Below are 16,982 nucleotides of genomic sequence, written 5' to 3'. Positions count from 1 at the left end.
CACTCACAACTGGGTAAAATGGCCAAGCTCAGACTATGTAACTTTTTTTACACTTATTTATTTCATATGTATTTGTGCAAGTGCCATGGCATGAGTGTGAAGGTCAGAGGACAACTTGTTGGGAGTTGATTCTCTCCTTCCTTTGTGTGGAACCTGGAGAACAAACTCCAGCTGTCAGGTATGGCAGCAGGGAACCGTATATGCTGAGCCATCTTTCTGGCTCCAGGATGTGTATTTTATCATCGTAAAAATTTGGTTTTATTGGGAGTACACTTTTAGTTAGAAAAATACTGGTCTTTAGGACTACGGGTGTAGCTGAGGGGTAGAGAGCATTTGCCTGGTGTGTGCAAGGTCCTGTCATGTGCAAGGTCCTGGGTTCAGACCTCACCACGGTCTGCTCTCTGATCTGTGTAATAGAGCTGGATGGAAGAGGAGAGAACAGGGTGACAAATGACAGTGGGCTGAGCACAAAGGGCTCCTTGAGGAATGAATGCCTGCACTCACGAGTAGATAGGAGCTGCCTCTGAAAGTGGAGGCTGGGAGAGATGAGGGGCATGGTGGCGGCAGAGGGAGCAGGGTCAGAGGGGGTTGCTTGTCCATCCTTCAAGTCACAGATCTTGATGTTGTTTCTGTGTGTCTGCCATTATGACCAGTTTGTGTGCAGGTTTTTCGGTGGCAGTAATTCTGTTTCCCTAGGCTTTGTGTCTGAGTGGAGTTATTGATCATATGGTAGCCAGTGTTTACCATGTGAACAGTTGCAGATGTTTTCCAAAGTGGCTGCACCATTCCACACTCAGCTGTATGTGAGCCTTCTGGGTTCTCGTGTGTGACAAGCTTGTCTTATCAGTCTTTATGATCACAGCCATCCCCATGGTTCTGGAATGGTATCTCACTGGGGCTTGACTTTGCCTTTCCCAGATGACTAATATAATGGAACAAATTTTTATGTGGTCGTTGGTTGTGTGTATCTCTTCTTTGGGGAAATGTCTAATCAGGTCTCTTACCTATTTTAAAATGGGAGTGTTTGCCTTTTTCATATTGAACTGTAAGAGCCCTTTATATATTTCAAATGTAAATTACTTACCCTGTATTGTTGACTGTTCTGAGCTAGAGTCCTCAGAGGAAGGAGCCTCAGCTGAGGAAATGCCTCCTTGAGATCCAGCTGTAAGGCATTTTCTCATTTAGTGATCGATGTGGGAGGGCCCAGCCCCTGGTGGGTGATGCCATTCCTAGGCTGATGTTCCTAGGTTCTATACAAAGGTGGGTTGAGCAAGCCACGAGAGTAAACCAGTAAGCAGCATCCCTCCATGGCCTCTGCATCAGCTCCTGTCTCCAGATCCCTGCCCTGTTTGAGTTCCTGTCTTGACTTCCTTCAGTGATAAACAGCAATGCTGAAGTATAAGGGAAATAAACCCTTTCCTCCCCAACTTTCTTTTTGGTCATGGAGTTTCATCACAGCAATAGAAATCCCAACACGACATTGCTCTCATTCTATGAATTATATTTTCCATTTTATTTATTTTAAAATTTTATCAATTCATTTATTGTTATGTGTGTGGGTGTTTTTGCCTGCATGTATGTCTGTGCATCATATTGTGCCTGGTACCCTCAGAAGTCCAAAGAAGGAGTCAGATCCCTTGAGACTGGAGTTGCAGATGGTTGTGAGCTGCCACGTGGGTACTGGTAATCTAACGTGAGTCTTCTGGAAGTACAGCCAGTGCTCTTAACTGCACAGCCATCTCTCCAGCCCCAGAATTTACTTACTTATTTTTGTTTTATGTGTATGAGTGTTTTTGCCTCATGGACTCATCATGTGCACCACATGCATGTAGTGCCCACAAAGGTCAGAAGAGGGGTCAGATCTCCCGGACACAGAGGGTTATCAGCCTCAGTGAGGGCATTGGGAGCAACAGAACCTGGGTCTGGCAAGAGCAGTAAGTGTCTTGGCGGTTGATCCACCTCCACAGCCCCTTCTTTAGTTTTTAAATTAAAATGGATGTGGCCCTGTGGATCAAATGAGGGCCTGGGCCATGTCAGGCAAATGAGCTCCCACTCTGCCATGCCCAGGCCTCACCTCTTACTCTCTTACTGGTGTTCTTTGAGGCGCAAGTGTCTAAAGTTTTGGTGAAGGATGAGCCATCAAGTTTGTTGTTGGTGCTGTTGGTTGTCTACTCACTAACTATCCACCTATAAACCATCACTTAGGACATGAGCACAGAGATTTACACATGTGTTTTCTTCAAAGCATTTTCATGGTCTTTGCTCTTACACTCAGTTTTTAAGTCATTTTGAGTGAATTTTTGTACATGAATTGTAAATCCCAATTACAAAAAGAATGACCACTGGGACTACTTAGTTTTTAGTAGTTTTGGTAGACATCTTCAAGCAGTTACAAAAGTTTCATGCGCTCATAGACTATGTTACAAAGGTTTTTATTTTCTTTTAAATCTTATCCTTTTCTTATACCTACCATCTATTGGATGGTAAGTCATTTGTCTCTAATCTTTTAATGTGGTAGATTACATTCATACAACTGGTCATGGTAGTGCACCCCGTGACCCTGGCACTCAGGAAGCTAAGGCAAAAGATTTGGGGTTTGAAGCCAGCTCAGCCCATATCAAAGGTCCCATCTCATAAAAGTGATCCCCAAAAGATTCTATTAGCAGATGCTCAGTGCATAGTTTGGGGATGAGCCTAGCTTTTCATGTGTTATGCAGTGTGAGATTTTTGTTGACTATTATTTGTAGTTAGGATAATCTTGGCACGCATGTCCTTTCCCATACTGTCTTTGCCTTTAAAGAAAATCTTGTGACACGAATAGTAAGAGTCCTTTTAAAACTGTTCTTTGGGGGTTAGAGAGATGACTCAGTGGTTGTGCGCACTTGTGGGCCATCCTTCCAGAGGACCTGGGTTCAAGTCCCAGCATCTTCATGATGTTTTACAACTATCTGTAGCTCTAGTCCTAGGGACTCCAAAGCCCTCTTCTGGCATCTGCAGATATGAGGTACACATGTGGTGTCCAGGTACACATGTAAGCAAAATACTTCCCCCACGTAAAATAAATAAATTACAAAAACTCAAATCTGTTGTTTGTACAGGTTTTGAGACAATCCTGTGACAAATTCATAGCTATCCACACCGGAGTTTTTTCCTTTGGAAATACTTTATCCATTATTTCCTTTAGTAATTTGAACCTATTTAGGTTTTCTATCCCTTTAAACTTTGCTTAAGATTTTTCTAGAAATTAAAAAAATTAAGTTTAATGAAATGAAGTTTATGAGTATCAATTCTATCTTTGTTATATCTGTATTTTTGTCTTCTTAATTTAAATGTAACATTTGTTTACTTATTTCTTGGTATATATTTCAAATATTTATTGGAAATTTTACGTAGATGAGTGTTTTGAATGTATTGTGTGCATGCCTGATGCCTATGGAGGACAGACGAGGTAGCAAATCCCCTAACTGGACCCTTCATCTTAGGTAGGCCATTTTGGACTCTTGTGTGGGTACTACAAATCTCTGAGACTGGCTGATGTTCCCTGGGTAGCTCTGGCTTCAGACTCACCCCACACTTCTTGTCATCTTCATGCATTTATAAGACACTTAGGGATGTTTTTATCGTTGTCTTAGTACTGGTGTAGAAGGATGCTGAAGACAGGGCTGGGCTCCCTGAAGAGCATGATCTAAGCCAGGCATTAGAGTTCAGGATGTCTACTATGGAGAGCCTGACATTGTTAGAGTACAGGATGTCTACTTAGGAGAGCTTTGGGGATCAAGACCAAAGAAAAGGAGGAAGAGGGAGAAAGAGAGGCAGCCTCAGCTGAACACGGGGGCTTCCACATGGGGTGGCCCTTCAGATTTGCCCAGATTTGGAATGAGAGGTGAGGTCTTTGTGTTTATGTGTGGATCAGTTATTGTCTCAGGGCTGTCCCTGGAAGGGGACATAATCTTAGGGAAGGAGTCTTATCTAAGAAAATTCTAAGGTGGGGTGGGGGTGCTGAGAGCTGATGGCTGGCAGCTTGTGGTATCCCCTGCAGATAAGGAAGGAGCCTTCATTCCTGTGGGTGTAAAGGCACATCACAGCACTGCTGTGCAATGTATCTACTGTTTTGTTGGGAATTGAACTCCTTGAGTGGCTTTATTTCCTACCCCATACACCCATACGGAAATCAGTTCGTGCTGGAAGAAGACCTGAAGCCCAGTGTTTGGATTCTCAGTCAAGTGTCTTTTACATTCGTGACATCACCATGCTTCTAGCCATGCTGTACCTAAGCCTCCTGTTCCTAGCTGGCTGACTGGCCATCTAAGCCCTTCCACTACTTCTATTCTCAGCCCACAGTGTTCCTTTGTCCCTTGAATTCCTAGCACCCATGCTGGCTCTACTCGGATGTTATGCCCAGTGCTGTGCTGTGGCTTTCTGTTTGTACAGTGAACAGACCGAGGTCTCTTCTGATTGTGTGAGTATAGAGGACTCTTCTATAAGCCCCAGCCTTCTTTTTCTGGTGCCCCCAGGGTACAAATCTAGGCTGCACCATGTGGCTGGTACACGCCTGAGACTTGAGGTTAGGAAACTGGGTCAAGGAAAAGGACAGGCTGCCTCTGTGCTGCCTTCATGTATATTTTGAGGCTTTTATCATGGAGCCAGTCTCCCACCCCCATCCTGCCCCAGGGGCAAAGCTTGCTGTTCCATTTCCTAGTGAAACAGGTGCAGCCCAAAATGTTGGGATCATGGTGGGTGGATCTATCCATTCATAGCGTGGCTCTTGTGGGATGGGATGTCCTAGAAAGGAGAAAGGATATTGAGAAGACTGTGGCCTGGGGCAGGAACTATGCTGTTGGCTTTACAGGCTGACCAGCGGCTTCAGAGAACCTACTCCAGGGCAGAATGAAGCTAGAAGGAGCTAGTGAACAAAGGATGCTGAGACCTGCTCTCTGTGTCAGGCTTGTGCTTGCATGAGCCTGAGTGGAGAGCCTCCTTTGGCATGGTGCTGGGCCCTACTATGTGCCCTGCACAAAGAGAGGAATTGGAGTTCCTGTTCTTTCTCCAATGTCCTTCAGGGACGTGGTGAGACCCCCATGCACTCTTGCATTCCATCTCTCCTTTCTCACCTATCTCTCTCCAGCCCTTTTTGAACCATGTTCTTTTGGGGGAAAGTTAACCTTGTATAGGGTTTAGCTCTTTATTCGAGTTCAACCTCGAATCTAAAACTTTCCCCACGTAGCTTTTAACCCTAATGATTATTCTATGGACCAATCCCTCTCCTCCACACACACTAGGAGAAGGGCTCATCAGGTAATATTCATTACTGTAAATATTGATGAAGAGTCATGAGCCAGGCTCCAACTCCAAAGTTAGGATTCACTACCCCACGCTGCAGCCCTGTTCAACAGATAGTCTTCTCAATTTCACCCTCGTGCACAGATGGTAAATGTCCTGTTCAGCTGCCATGGGGACAGCGGTCCTAAGAGTGCTGATTTGCAGAAGGGAAAGTTTGGATTTGCAGATTTGGGAGCTCAGTGCATGGTTGAGTATGTTGTTGCTCTGGCTATGGTGAGGTAAGTCATGGTGGAAGCTCAGGGGAGAGGATGCTTACCTCATGATAGCCAGGGAGCACTAGAAATAGAAGTGGTTGGAATTCAGTATACCCTTCAAGGCACACCCCTAATTATCCAAACTTCCTTCCTCCAGACCCCATCTGTGTAGCTTTGAATGAGAATGATCCCCATAGGCTCAAACATTTGCATGCTCAGTCCCCAGTTGATAAACGGTTGGAAAGAATAGGAAGGGTGGCCTTGTTGGAAGATGTGTGTCATTGGGGATGGGCTTTGAGGTTTCAAAAGCTCAGGGCAAGCCTAGCTCTCTCTCTCTCTCTCTCTCTCTCTCTGTCTCTCCCTTCCCCCCTCTCTCTGTCCCTCTCCCTCCCCCCCTCTCTCTCTCACACACACTGCCTGCTGTCTGTGGATCAGTATGTAGATCTCAGGCTCATGCCTGCATGCCAGCTTGCTTCCTGCCATGATGACAATAGGCTAATTCTCTGACACTGTAAGCCAGCCCCAATTGCATGATTTCCTTTATAAGAGTTGCTTTGGTCATGGTATCTCTTCACAACAATGGAAGACCCACCCCTAAAGATTCTACCATCTTTCAATAGCACCACAGGCTGGTGACCTTCAACAGGTGGGTCTTTGTGGGGTATTGAGGACCTGATCTATAACACAGAGGAACCTATGTGAAGCAACACAGACTGTAAGGTCCTGGTAAGAGGTGCTTTCTTCTTCTCAGTTCTCATGACCAACCCCAGGGAATCCCATTAGGCACCAAGTGACTGGATGAACACAAAAGAAATCAGAAAGCTCCTCGTTAAACACCAAATCAGCTTCTTACTGGGAGAAAAGATGGAGATTCTGGTTTTGGAGAACTGCCAGGTTCTGGAGACTGGATTTGAAAGTGCTATAATTCGGATCTGGAATGATCCCCAAAGGTGTCCTAGCTAAGGGCTTGATCTTCAGCTTGGCATCTTCAAGAGATGGAGCCTCATGGGAGGTTTTATTATGTTGTGAATGTGCCCAAGACTGGCATGTGTACTCTTCCCCCCACCCACCCCTACCTGTTACTTCTTGAACGGTCCCTCCTTGAAATAAACGTTGAGTAGGTAGTTAACAAAGAACAGTTGGGAAGGATGTGGCAGTAGTGGATGACTCAAGTGTCCACTGTATGTGTGTCACCTGGCGGTGAACTGTGGGAGGTGGGCAGGGAGAGGATGGGTTGTACAGTAGAAGTTCTGGATTCCAGCCAAATGTTAAGAATAACAGTTCTGAGCCGGGTGGTGGCGGCTCATGCCTTTAATCCCGGCACTCGGGAGGCAGAGGCAGGTAGATCTTTGTAGTTTGGGGCCAGTCTGATCTACAGAGTGAGTTCCAGAACAATGTGGAAGCATCCTCAATCCAATGCAGCACTGTGGCCATTGTGGCTCTGGTCCCAGAGCCTAGCCTGCAGCGTGCTCTGTGTTCTTTCTCTGAACCCAGCCTTGGCTGCATGACACACAGAAGTTCCCCCTTTTTTCTTCTGTCATCTGTACTGTAGGTCTTGTACCTTCAAAAGGTTCTGCAGAGCTCCAGGGTTTTACTCTCTCCCTGGCCCTGCTGCTCTCCAGGAGGGACTCAAGAAACCATGCCTCGTCCACCCTGAGCCCTCATCTGCTCGACTCTGCCACCAGCTAGCCAATCCCCTCCTTCCCTTTTGGGAGTGGAGAGAGTTGGGGGCCAGCCTAATGATCATGCCCAGTGGACAAACTCCCCACTCCATGAACAGTACCTCCCACTCCACACCCTTGCCCCATGATTTTCTTAGCAAAGTTATTCTGAAGTGTTGACAGAAAATCATGAATCAGTCAGCGGCGAGGGGCAGGACAGCCACAGAGAGGAGCCTGGTGATTACACTATTAATGCTCCGGAAATTCTGGGGCTTTTCTGAAATTGGCCCACCTCCCTGGTGAAAGTTCCAAGGGAGCAGAGACAGGTGGCATCACTTCCATGAGCTGAGGCGTCACCAGCTGCCACCCTGCTTCTGGCTGACCAGTCCATATGCTTCAGGTCTTTGCTGCCCACCCTTGCTGGGCAGTCTTTCCCAGAAGTCCCTGCTCACAGAGCCCTCCCCACTGTTGTCTTGAAAGGCCACACACCAAGCCCTGTGTTCTTCTTTCTACCGGTTATTGTTTTCTATCATGCCTTTCACCTTCTGGCACATTCTTTTGTCAGCAAGTTATTTATTGTCTTGGTGTTCGGCTCCCTCTAGGAAGGTTCTCAACATTCCTAATGCTGCGGCCCTTTAATACAGTTCCTCAGGTTGTGGTGACCCCCAACCACAAAGTTATTTTTGTTGCTACTTCATAACTATAATTTTACTACCTTTATGAATCATAATTAAATATCTGTGTTTTCTAATGGTCTTAGGTGGACCCTGTGTGTAGACGGAAGTTCTGTTTCACCCAGTCCCACAGCTGTTTAGTGCCAAATAAACACACAGAGACTTCTATTAATTATAATCTGTTTGGCCAATGGCTCAGGCTCTCTCTTAATTATTAATCTTTTTTTTTTTTTTTTTAGTTTTTTGAGACAGGGTTTCTCTGTGTAGTTTTGCAGCCTATGCTGGCACTGGCTCTGAAGACCAGGCTGACCTTGAACTCACAGAGATCTGCCTGCCTCTGCCTCCCGAGTGCTGGGATTAAAGGCGTGCGCCACCAATGCCCGGCTATTAATCCATTTCTATTAATTTGTGTATCTCCACATGCCCTTGGCTTACGGGAGAATGCCCGGGTCTCTTGCTTCCTTGGCAGCTACATGGCATCTTCCTCTCTCTGACTACTACCTTTCTCTATCTCTGTTTAGATTTCCTCCTGGCTAAATCCTGCCCATCCATTTGCCAAAACAGATTTATTTATCAACCAATAAGAGAAACATAATCACAGCATACAGAAGGACGTCCCCCATCATCTCTTTCTGTCTAAATAAAAAGGAAGGTTTTAATTTTAACAGAGTAAAATTAAAAAGTCATTCTCCAGCCACATTGAGGATAGGAAGACATTGAAGTCTCAGGATTCTCTAGCCATGCTGAGGAGAGGCAGCAGTCTGAGGTTTGATGGAGCCATGATCGCCTTTCAGTCTGAGGTAGACTAAGAGCTAGTGACCAACTGCTTTGATTTTCTGATCTTCAGCTTGAAACTTGAACCCCATTATCTGCCTCTGGGCCCTTTATTTATCTTGTTACACCTGTGAAAGGGTCTTTCAACAACCCCAAAGGGGTCACAGCCCACAGGTTGAGAACCACTGCTGTAGCTGGAACTCAGCACTTGGGTCACAACTACTACAGAACCTTGGCACCCAGACTGACAGCTGTGTAATGAATATTGAATGATATGATAGAATATATGTAACATACTGTGACAAAAATAGAATGAATGGATAAAAGAAATGTGCCTGGGTCACCTGTGATGCACAATGCTAAACATTTGATGATTAATAACTGGGGACTACTATATATTTTATTTCACAATCTGGGCTTAGTGAGAAAGAAATGGATCATTTAAAATTATTCAATTAAAAGTACTATTAAACCTTATCTGCCACTTGTGTGAATTAATTAATTAATTTTGAGAGAGATTTCAAACTCAACATCTTCCTGCTTCAGTCTTCCAAGTGCCGAGATCCCAGGTTCGAAGCACCACAGCTAGCCAGGGAATTTATCACTGGTGAGGTGCCTTATCTCTCCCATAAGGTCATGTGAAGAGCTTGGATGTCTTGTGTGGAACAAGACCTCTGGGGGACTCCCTGAACTACAGTGTTCTCAGCTGATCTGCCTTTTTGCTTTCTGGAAATTTCTGGAGTCCAGGTCCATCTGACCCAAACAGCATTCTCTCTGGGGTTTCTGTTCTCCCCCCTCTTTTATTGAAAATAGATTTTTTTCATCCACTATATTCTTATATGTTTTCCCTTCCCCCAACTCCTTTGAAGTCCTCTCCACCTCCCCTCCCATCCAAATCCACACTCTTTCTGTCTCTTCTTAGAGAACAAACCAGCACCTAAAGAATAATAATAATACAATAAAATAAAATGAGATAAAACAAACAAGAGCAGGAAAAAACAAACAGAAGAAAAAGCCAAAGAAAAAGAGCAAGAAACATAGATGCAGAGACACATTGCTGTACACAGGAATCCCATTAAACCACAAAACTGTAAGCCAATATATATATATTATATATATATATATATATAAAACATATATATATTTAATATAATGTATTATATTAAATATATTTAGTATAATATATTTAATATAATATAATATATAAATATATTTATATAATATATTATATTAAATATATATGTTATATATATACATATATACTTTAAGGTAAAAAATAGAAATAAAAACAAAATAATGCCATGACAAAATGTTATGAGACAAGAACCCTCCAAAGATGCCATTGAGTTCATTTTGTATTGGCCATAGATTGCTGAGTGTGGGCCCTGCCCTTAAGAGTGGTTTGAATACCCAGCGAGACTTCATTGGAGAAAACCAATTTTTGTTTGTTTGTTTGCAAGTGGTTATCAATTGGAGACAGCTTCTGGTTTAGGGATGGGGTTTTATGTTCATGTCTCCTCTCAATGCTTGCTGTCTTTCCTAAGGGGCCTACTGGGCAGACTCTTACGACAGTGGGAATGTGGCAGAAGAAAATGTTCACCCCATGTTGTAAAGGAAACAGGAAAGTGGGCAGCATATGAGTTTTTTTCAGGCCACACTAGTAAATTTTCAATAAGATAATGCCCCACAACTTTTGGAGGATATTATCAATAGAGGTAATTAAACTCTAGTGGGCAATTCCTCCTGTTTTAAATTCTCTGAGAAGTGATTTTTCCCTTTCCCCCAAACTTTCCTTGGTAGCCACCCTAAGCCTAGGTAGCTCCTCACACCCTCAGATGACTATGGGATCATTTTGAGAGCAGAGGACTCAATTCCATATTTGAAGGTCATGCACCAGGGTCCTTGCCAAGCCCGGTGTTTGTCATCAGCAACTACAACAGTAGAGAGCTGAGCCTCCGTGATCAGTCTCTTGTTTCATAACCAGGAAAGCATGACCTAAACTATTGTGTCAGGCATATATCTAGAAGAAACTATGAGAATTTAGGGATCATCATAAGCCCCTCAGTGCTTGAGTGTGCATTATTTTCTACTTTTGAGATTTTCATATGAATTAGCTTGCCACCTCACCTTCATGATAACAAACATAAGAACGTGCTCCCCATTACTCCTCCCAGAGGCTTCAGAAATGTTTGCTATTTCATGGAAGGCATGAAGAAAATTTCTCTTCCCTGTGTTATCCTGTTTCACATTAAGTAAACCTTTCTCATGATGGTTGAATTGGGCAATAAAGACAGTTTCTATTCTTAGCTCAGGGATGAAATTTAAACAATGTAACAAGTAGCTTTGGAAATAGTATATTCAATTTTTTCATAGATCAGATAATGTTATTAGCCTAAAAGAAGAATAAACATTAGTGCCACATACAGAGATAACCAGCTTGAGGTCGAAAACCTTATAAAAGTGGGACGCGCCACACTGTGGTGGTTTGAAAGAAAATGGCCCTTATAGGGAGTGGCACTATTAGGAGATGTAGCTTTGTTGAAGTGGGTGTGGCCTTGTTAGAGGAAGTGTGTCACTGTGAGGGTTCTCACTGCCAGTGGCCCCACAAACTGCCCAAGCCACCTAAGTGTTACCCACATTCAGGGGGTCCAGTTTAGTCTTATGCAGGTTCCCAGGCTGCCAGTCTGGAGTCAGTGAGCTCATACTAGCTCTGGTTGGCTGTTTCTGTGGGTTTCCCATCATGGTCTTGACTCCTTTGTTCATATCATCTCTCCTCCCTCTCTTCGACTGGAGCTCGACCCAGGGCTTAGCATGGTGGTTTCTAGAAAATTGGCCATCAATCTACCTCAAGACACAGCAATACCACTCTTGGGTATACACCTAAAGGATGAACACTCATACTGTAACAAGGACATTTACACAATTATGTTCATAGCAGCATTATTTGTAATAGCCAGAAACAACATAGATGCCCCTCAACCAAAGAATGGATAAAGAAAATGTGGTAAGTTTATATAATGGAGTACTACTCAGCAGTAAAAATAATGACATCTTGAAATTTGCAGGTAAATAGTTGGAACTAGAAAAAGTCATCCTGAGTAAGGTAACCCAGACCCAGAAAGACAAACATGATATGTACTCACTCATAAGTGGATAATAGACATAAAGCAAAGAATAACCTGCCTACAGCCCACAGACCCAGAGAGGCTAGGTAACAAGGAAGACATTGAGAGAGACATATGGACCCTCTGAGAAGGGGAAGGAGCATGGGGGAAGGGGGAAGGGGGAAGGAGATAGGGAGGGGAGAAGGGCAGAGGGACGGGAACATGAGGGAATGGGATGGTCAAGTTGGGGGAAGGACAGGGAGAGAGAGAGAGAGAGAGAGAGAGAGAGAGAGAGAGAGAGAGAGAGAGAGAGAGAGAGAGAGAGAAGAGAGATACTTTAATAAAGGGAGCCATTATGAGGTTAGCAAGAAACCTGGCACTAGGGAAATTCTCAGGAATCCACAAAGATGACCCCAACTAAGACTCTAAGCAATAGCAGAGAGGCTGCCTGAATTGGCCTTTCTCTATAATCAGATTGATGACTACCTTAATTGTCATCATTGAACCTTCATCCAGTAACTGGTGGAAGCAGATGCAGAGATCCACACTGGTTTCTTAAAGTTTAACAAACATATCGATGTACAACTGTAGAAGTGGACCACAGTGGATTGCTGTCTTTTCCAAATAGCCTGGTAACTAGATGGGTGTTCTTCTGTCTTGGCTTCAGGGCTGTATCTGTTCCTCTTCTGGGCTAAGCGATCTCTGCTGTGGAGACTGGAGAGGGTGAAAAGTAGCAACAGCCATTCAGCAAAGCATGACTAGAGTACATCATGGATGCAGCTATCCTTAGTAGGGTCCCAAAAGCCTAGAATTGGCTAGAAGGTGGGTCAGCATGCTTGTGGCAGGTGAGCATGACTCCCAAGGAGGGAGATGGTAGGCACTGTAGTAAGAAGTAGGGGTTTATAGCTGGGTGTTTAGTACTGCTATACTGAAAATAGTATGTATTTCCTAGGTTTTTATTGTGAGTGTGCTTTAATTTTTTTCCCCTTGTGAATGAGGAAATTGTGGGAAGTCAGTCATTTATCCCCCTTGGTTGGCAATTGATGGACTCTTCCCTTATGCTCTGTTACCTTGAGCAGGGAGCAGTCAGCTCAAGCTCCTCTTCAGGTGACCCACTGGGTTGTCAGCCTGGTGGCTTTGAATGCTTAATGGACACCTTGAAGAAACTCCCCTCCTCCTACAAGCAACGCTTTCAGCCATGGCTGGTGGCTGTGGCTGTTCAGGAAGCCTTGTTCCACTTGTAACTACTCCAGTCAATGCCAGCACTGGAAAACTTCATTCTGGTCATTCTAGGCCTCCATAATTTCCAAATGACCAACCTTGAAGTTGTTCCAGAAATCCCAGTCCCTGCAGAGTTCTGCCCTAACCTTCAACAAGTAGAATGAGGAATAGTGCACCCCCAGTGACTCAGCAAAAAGACTGTGGTTGGCAGATACCTGCTGAACTATATGTGACTTGTGATTAGTTCTTAGGAAGGACTGTGATTGGTCTGGGGGAAACTGGAAGGTGTGCTGTTATTAGTGTAAAGTACAATCCCATATTTGCATGCCACACCCCTTCTGAGTGAGGCAATATGACTAGGCTGTGCCCTACACTTTGAGTCAGTGAGAGAGTCTTCTGTGTTCTGCCTTCTTGTGTTGCACCATTTGTTCCAATAAAAGGAGTCTCCTAAGCGGCCTTTTCTTGCTTATTTGTGGTCTTTGTCCTGGGTAGGACAGGCCGAATTGATAGTGTGAGGAGTAGAGTTGTGGCTGTGGTAATGATGGCAGTTGGAGCAGCAGCTTTGGCAGTAGCAGTAGCCGCAAGAAGGTGGCTGAAGAGTTCAAGGATGAGCTGGAGCAGTTCCTTCAGGGAGCAGAGATAGTCAGCGGTGGTGAAGCCTTAGAGACAGAGAAGATGAGAAGCAAGCAGAAGACTGTGAAGGCTTTACAGCAGACGGGTTCCAGTTACTGGAAGATTCCAGAGAACTTCCAAGGACTATAGGCCCAAGGGTCTTGGCATATAAGACTTGAGAACTTTACAGGTGCTGTTGAGGGTCAAGGGTTCCAGTGCCTTGGGGACTGTGGCATAGGAGGGTGCTGAGTGCTATTACAGCAGCTGCTACTAACCCGATCGATGCTACTTGACAAGTGCTGAGATGCTGCTGGTCAAGGTCCAGAGCAGTTAGCCTACAACTGGAATACCCAGAACTGTAACCCTTCATCTTCTGTAGCCTCTTGTCTCAGGACTTACCAGCTACAAGCATCTGAATCTGCCATCCCAGGCTCCCAAGCCTTCGGTGCTCAAGCGCCCAGGCCTACCAATTCTGAAACACTATTCCTTGACTTCTGGCAATTTCTATATGAGCAAAAGGACCTCAGCCAGTTGACTGGTACAAGAGCAGATGGCTCGCCTCTATGACACTTTCCCTGAAGGACCCCAGAGACATCCTAGACTGTTTCTTCATTTGAATTATGGGAACAAAGACCACAAGAAGTACAGAGAATTGACTGAGGGCATCAGCCAATTGGAGGGGTATGGATGGAATGGCTCCCAAAACCATCTGCTGTCCCCATTCCTTAATAAAGAGGTTACTTATTAATAATTTTGTTAACTATTTTCCCCAGTTTTTTCATTTGTCTCCTCTTCCCCCTGCCTGGAGCTCCCACTTTCCTTCCGTCTTAGGAATTTCAGACTTTGGAATTCAAGTTTTCTTCACCAAATTGGTCACTAGTTTCCTCGAATGTAAGGGCCAGGCAGTTGCTAGAGGGTTTTGGAAATTCTATGCATTGTTGTATAGAATTTAGAATTTATAGAATGCAGCTGACAGATTTGGGGACATCATTCATCACCCTATGCAGCATAAGACAAAGGGTTCTCCAGCCCCAGGTATACACAGTACTGTCTGGAGAAAGCTTGTCCCAAGGTACTTGAGAGGGCACTCCGTTTTCTTTTTAGCCTTAAAAAAAATGTGGCCAGTCTTCCCTCATTACAGCCATACTCCTCACTAGGTCAGAGGTTTGGGTCAGGCAGTGCTTCACCAGGGTTATAGAGCACCCAGGCAGGCTCTTGAGCACTGGCAGCTTTGGGTACAGTATCACTCCATGAACCAGCTTCCCCAGGAGAAGTCTACGCTGTCTGTGGGGTCTGTGGGCAGGGGACCTGGTATCTGAGGGTTTGTATGAATACACGTGTAGGGGAGGGAGCCTAAATGCTCCTTTTATAAACTTAACCCAGTCCTGTTGCTTTGGGTACCACCTCTCATGCTCACCTTTATGCCCTGGCCCTCTCCATTCTGGGTCCTGAGAATGGATCTACTCCTTGTAGGCCATCAGGATGCTGTTCTCACTGGCCTGTGTCAGTTGCTCATCTGCTTGCTGCCTGTCTTTCAGTAATGTTTCTGGTCCCTTCTGTCACCTCCTCTCCATTCTCATGTTCTGACTCATTGCTTTGCTGCCATCGTCCCCAGGGTTGGGGAGGGACGGGATATGAATATGCAAAGTCTCTCCTCTTAAACCAGAAGTGGAATCCTCATTTGGTGGATTAAAATCTTTGAAGTTGTGTCTGGCACAGTGCTGGTGATAGAATTCTTTTAGGGTACCAGATAGGAGGTAGAAGAGCCCTGTGATTTTAGTATCAGTAAGCTTCAGTTTCCCTGCATGTAAAATGTGGAAAAAATGGCGTAAGAGAAGGATGCAAGAGAATAAGGAGGACACAGACAGCCATGGCTTTCCACCATCATCCCCACGGATGGAATTATCACCATCTTCTCCTTCTGGTGTATAAGCACCTAATTGTGTCCCATGGTTGTAACGACAGAATGTGGCTCTTAGACAGGCCTGACCTAACATGTGAGTGTGTATATCGATTGACTCATTTTCTTGCCAGAGGCTTCCAGTTTGCTTGGCAGAGGGGCGACCAGCAGGCCAATTGGACTGGGCTCTTTAATGACAGCGACAGCCCATCAGAGCAGAGCATCAGTGACTTCAGATCCAGGTACAGACCCCAGTGAATGTTGGGGGAATGGGAAGTCCAACAGGAGGGGACTCTGTAGCCCCTACCCAATTGCCTGCCTCTAGAGCTGCCTCAAGGAGGAGTGCCTTGGTTTTCCTTTTCAGAGCTCTTTGTCCTCCTGTGTCCTTTACTTGAGGTGATGGGGGATGTCCTTCTGTATAGATGTTTCTCTTATTGGTTGATGAATAAAACACTGTTTGGCCAATGAGGCAAGAAGATAGGCGAGATGAGGAAACGAAAATTCTGGGAAAGGTAGGCAGAGAAAGACCGTAAAACAGTCGCCATGTAAGGACTGGGAAGAAAGGACGTACCAGGAATTCTTCAGTAAAATAAGACCACGTGGAAATACATAGATTAATAGAAATGAGTTGATAATTAAGACAGAGCTAGCCAATAAGAAGCCCAAGCCATTGGCCAACAGTTTTATAATTAATATATCGTCCATGTGCTTATTTGGGGCTCAAGGGTGGTGGGACCAGGAGGGACAAGAAAATACAGCAACATTGAGGGGTGAGCAGATATGAGGGATGAGGGATAGGACTCCCCCAACACTGTGGAGACACTGGCCTTCTGGGTAGGGTGATATGGGAGCTCTGAGTTTCTATCCCCATTTGTAGATGGGAGCAAGAGCTGTGTCTACACAGCAGTGGTTTCAGACTTGAGTTGGCAAGTGCTTGTGTGTGGAGGAGGGTATATGGTTGCGTCAGGGAGTGGATATTGGGCAGGGGTTCCCTGTTGCTTTCAAGTTCACTGCCTGGATATAGAGGTTTCCCAGGGATGGGGCAGAGTCACTTATTTCAAGACAACACTAAGCTGTGACATTCATTTCATCTTCTTCTGTTTATTTCCTCTTGATCTGCTGCAACATTTAAAGCTAAAAAGTCAGTAACTAAGGGACTTTCTGCCTACACAGGAGGAGTGCCACGATGCTTGTTGAATGCATGAAAGTGGAATGTTCTTAAGTGAACACAATCTTTACAAGGGGGAGCTGTGTAGACAAGACCAGATGCTTTCTGTATTTCGAGCTGTGCATGGCAGGGACCTGCCAGGTAACAGTTTCCTGGGGCTGACTAAGCTGTTTTGTACTTTGATTTTTTTCCCCACAATTTCTAAGCATTTCTAACGGTCAGATCTGCTTCCCTGAGCAAAAGGCCTAAGCTTTCTTTGCACTTAATCTTGACCCTAAACATTGAATCAACCTTGGTGAGAAGAAGTGTTGTGCTTTGCAGGATCCCAGACAAG

General features: G+C 44.9%; 1 protein-coding gene across 1 annotated transcript in view; it reads left to right on the top strand.

Annotated features, from left to right (window-relative positions):
- Window positions 1-16,982, top strand: part of St8sia5 (ST8 alpha-N-acetyl-neuraminide alpha-2,8-sialyltransferase 5) — a 57,224-nt gene that overhangs the window by 5,365 nt on the left and 34,877 nt on the right. Inside the window, exon 2 of the mRNA XM_027397943.2 lies at window positions 15,615-15,722. Within this exon, the coding sequence (XP_027253744.1) occupies window positions 15,615-15,722 (108 nt within the window). The remainder of the gene's footprint in view (window positions 1-15,614; window positions 15,723-16,982) is intronic.

This window comes from Cricetulus griseus, chromosome 2, assembly GCF_003668045.3.
Source record: "Cricetulus griseus strain 17A/GY chromosome 2, alternate assembly CriGri-PICRH-1.0, whole genome shotgun sequence".
Classification (NCBI taxonomy): Eukaryota; Metazoa; Chordata; class Mammalia; order Rodentia; family Cricetidae; genus Cricetulus; species Cricetulus griseus.
This window is presented reverse-complemented; position numbering and strand designations above follow the sequence as displayed.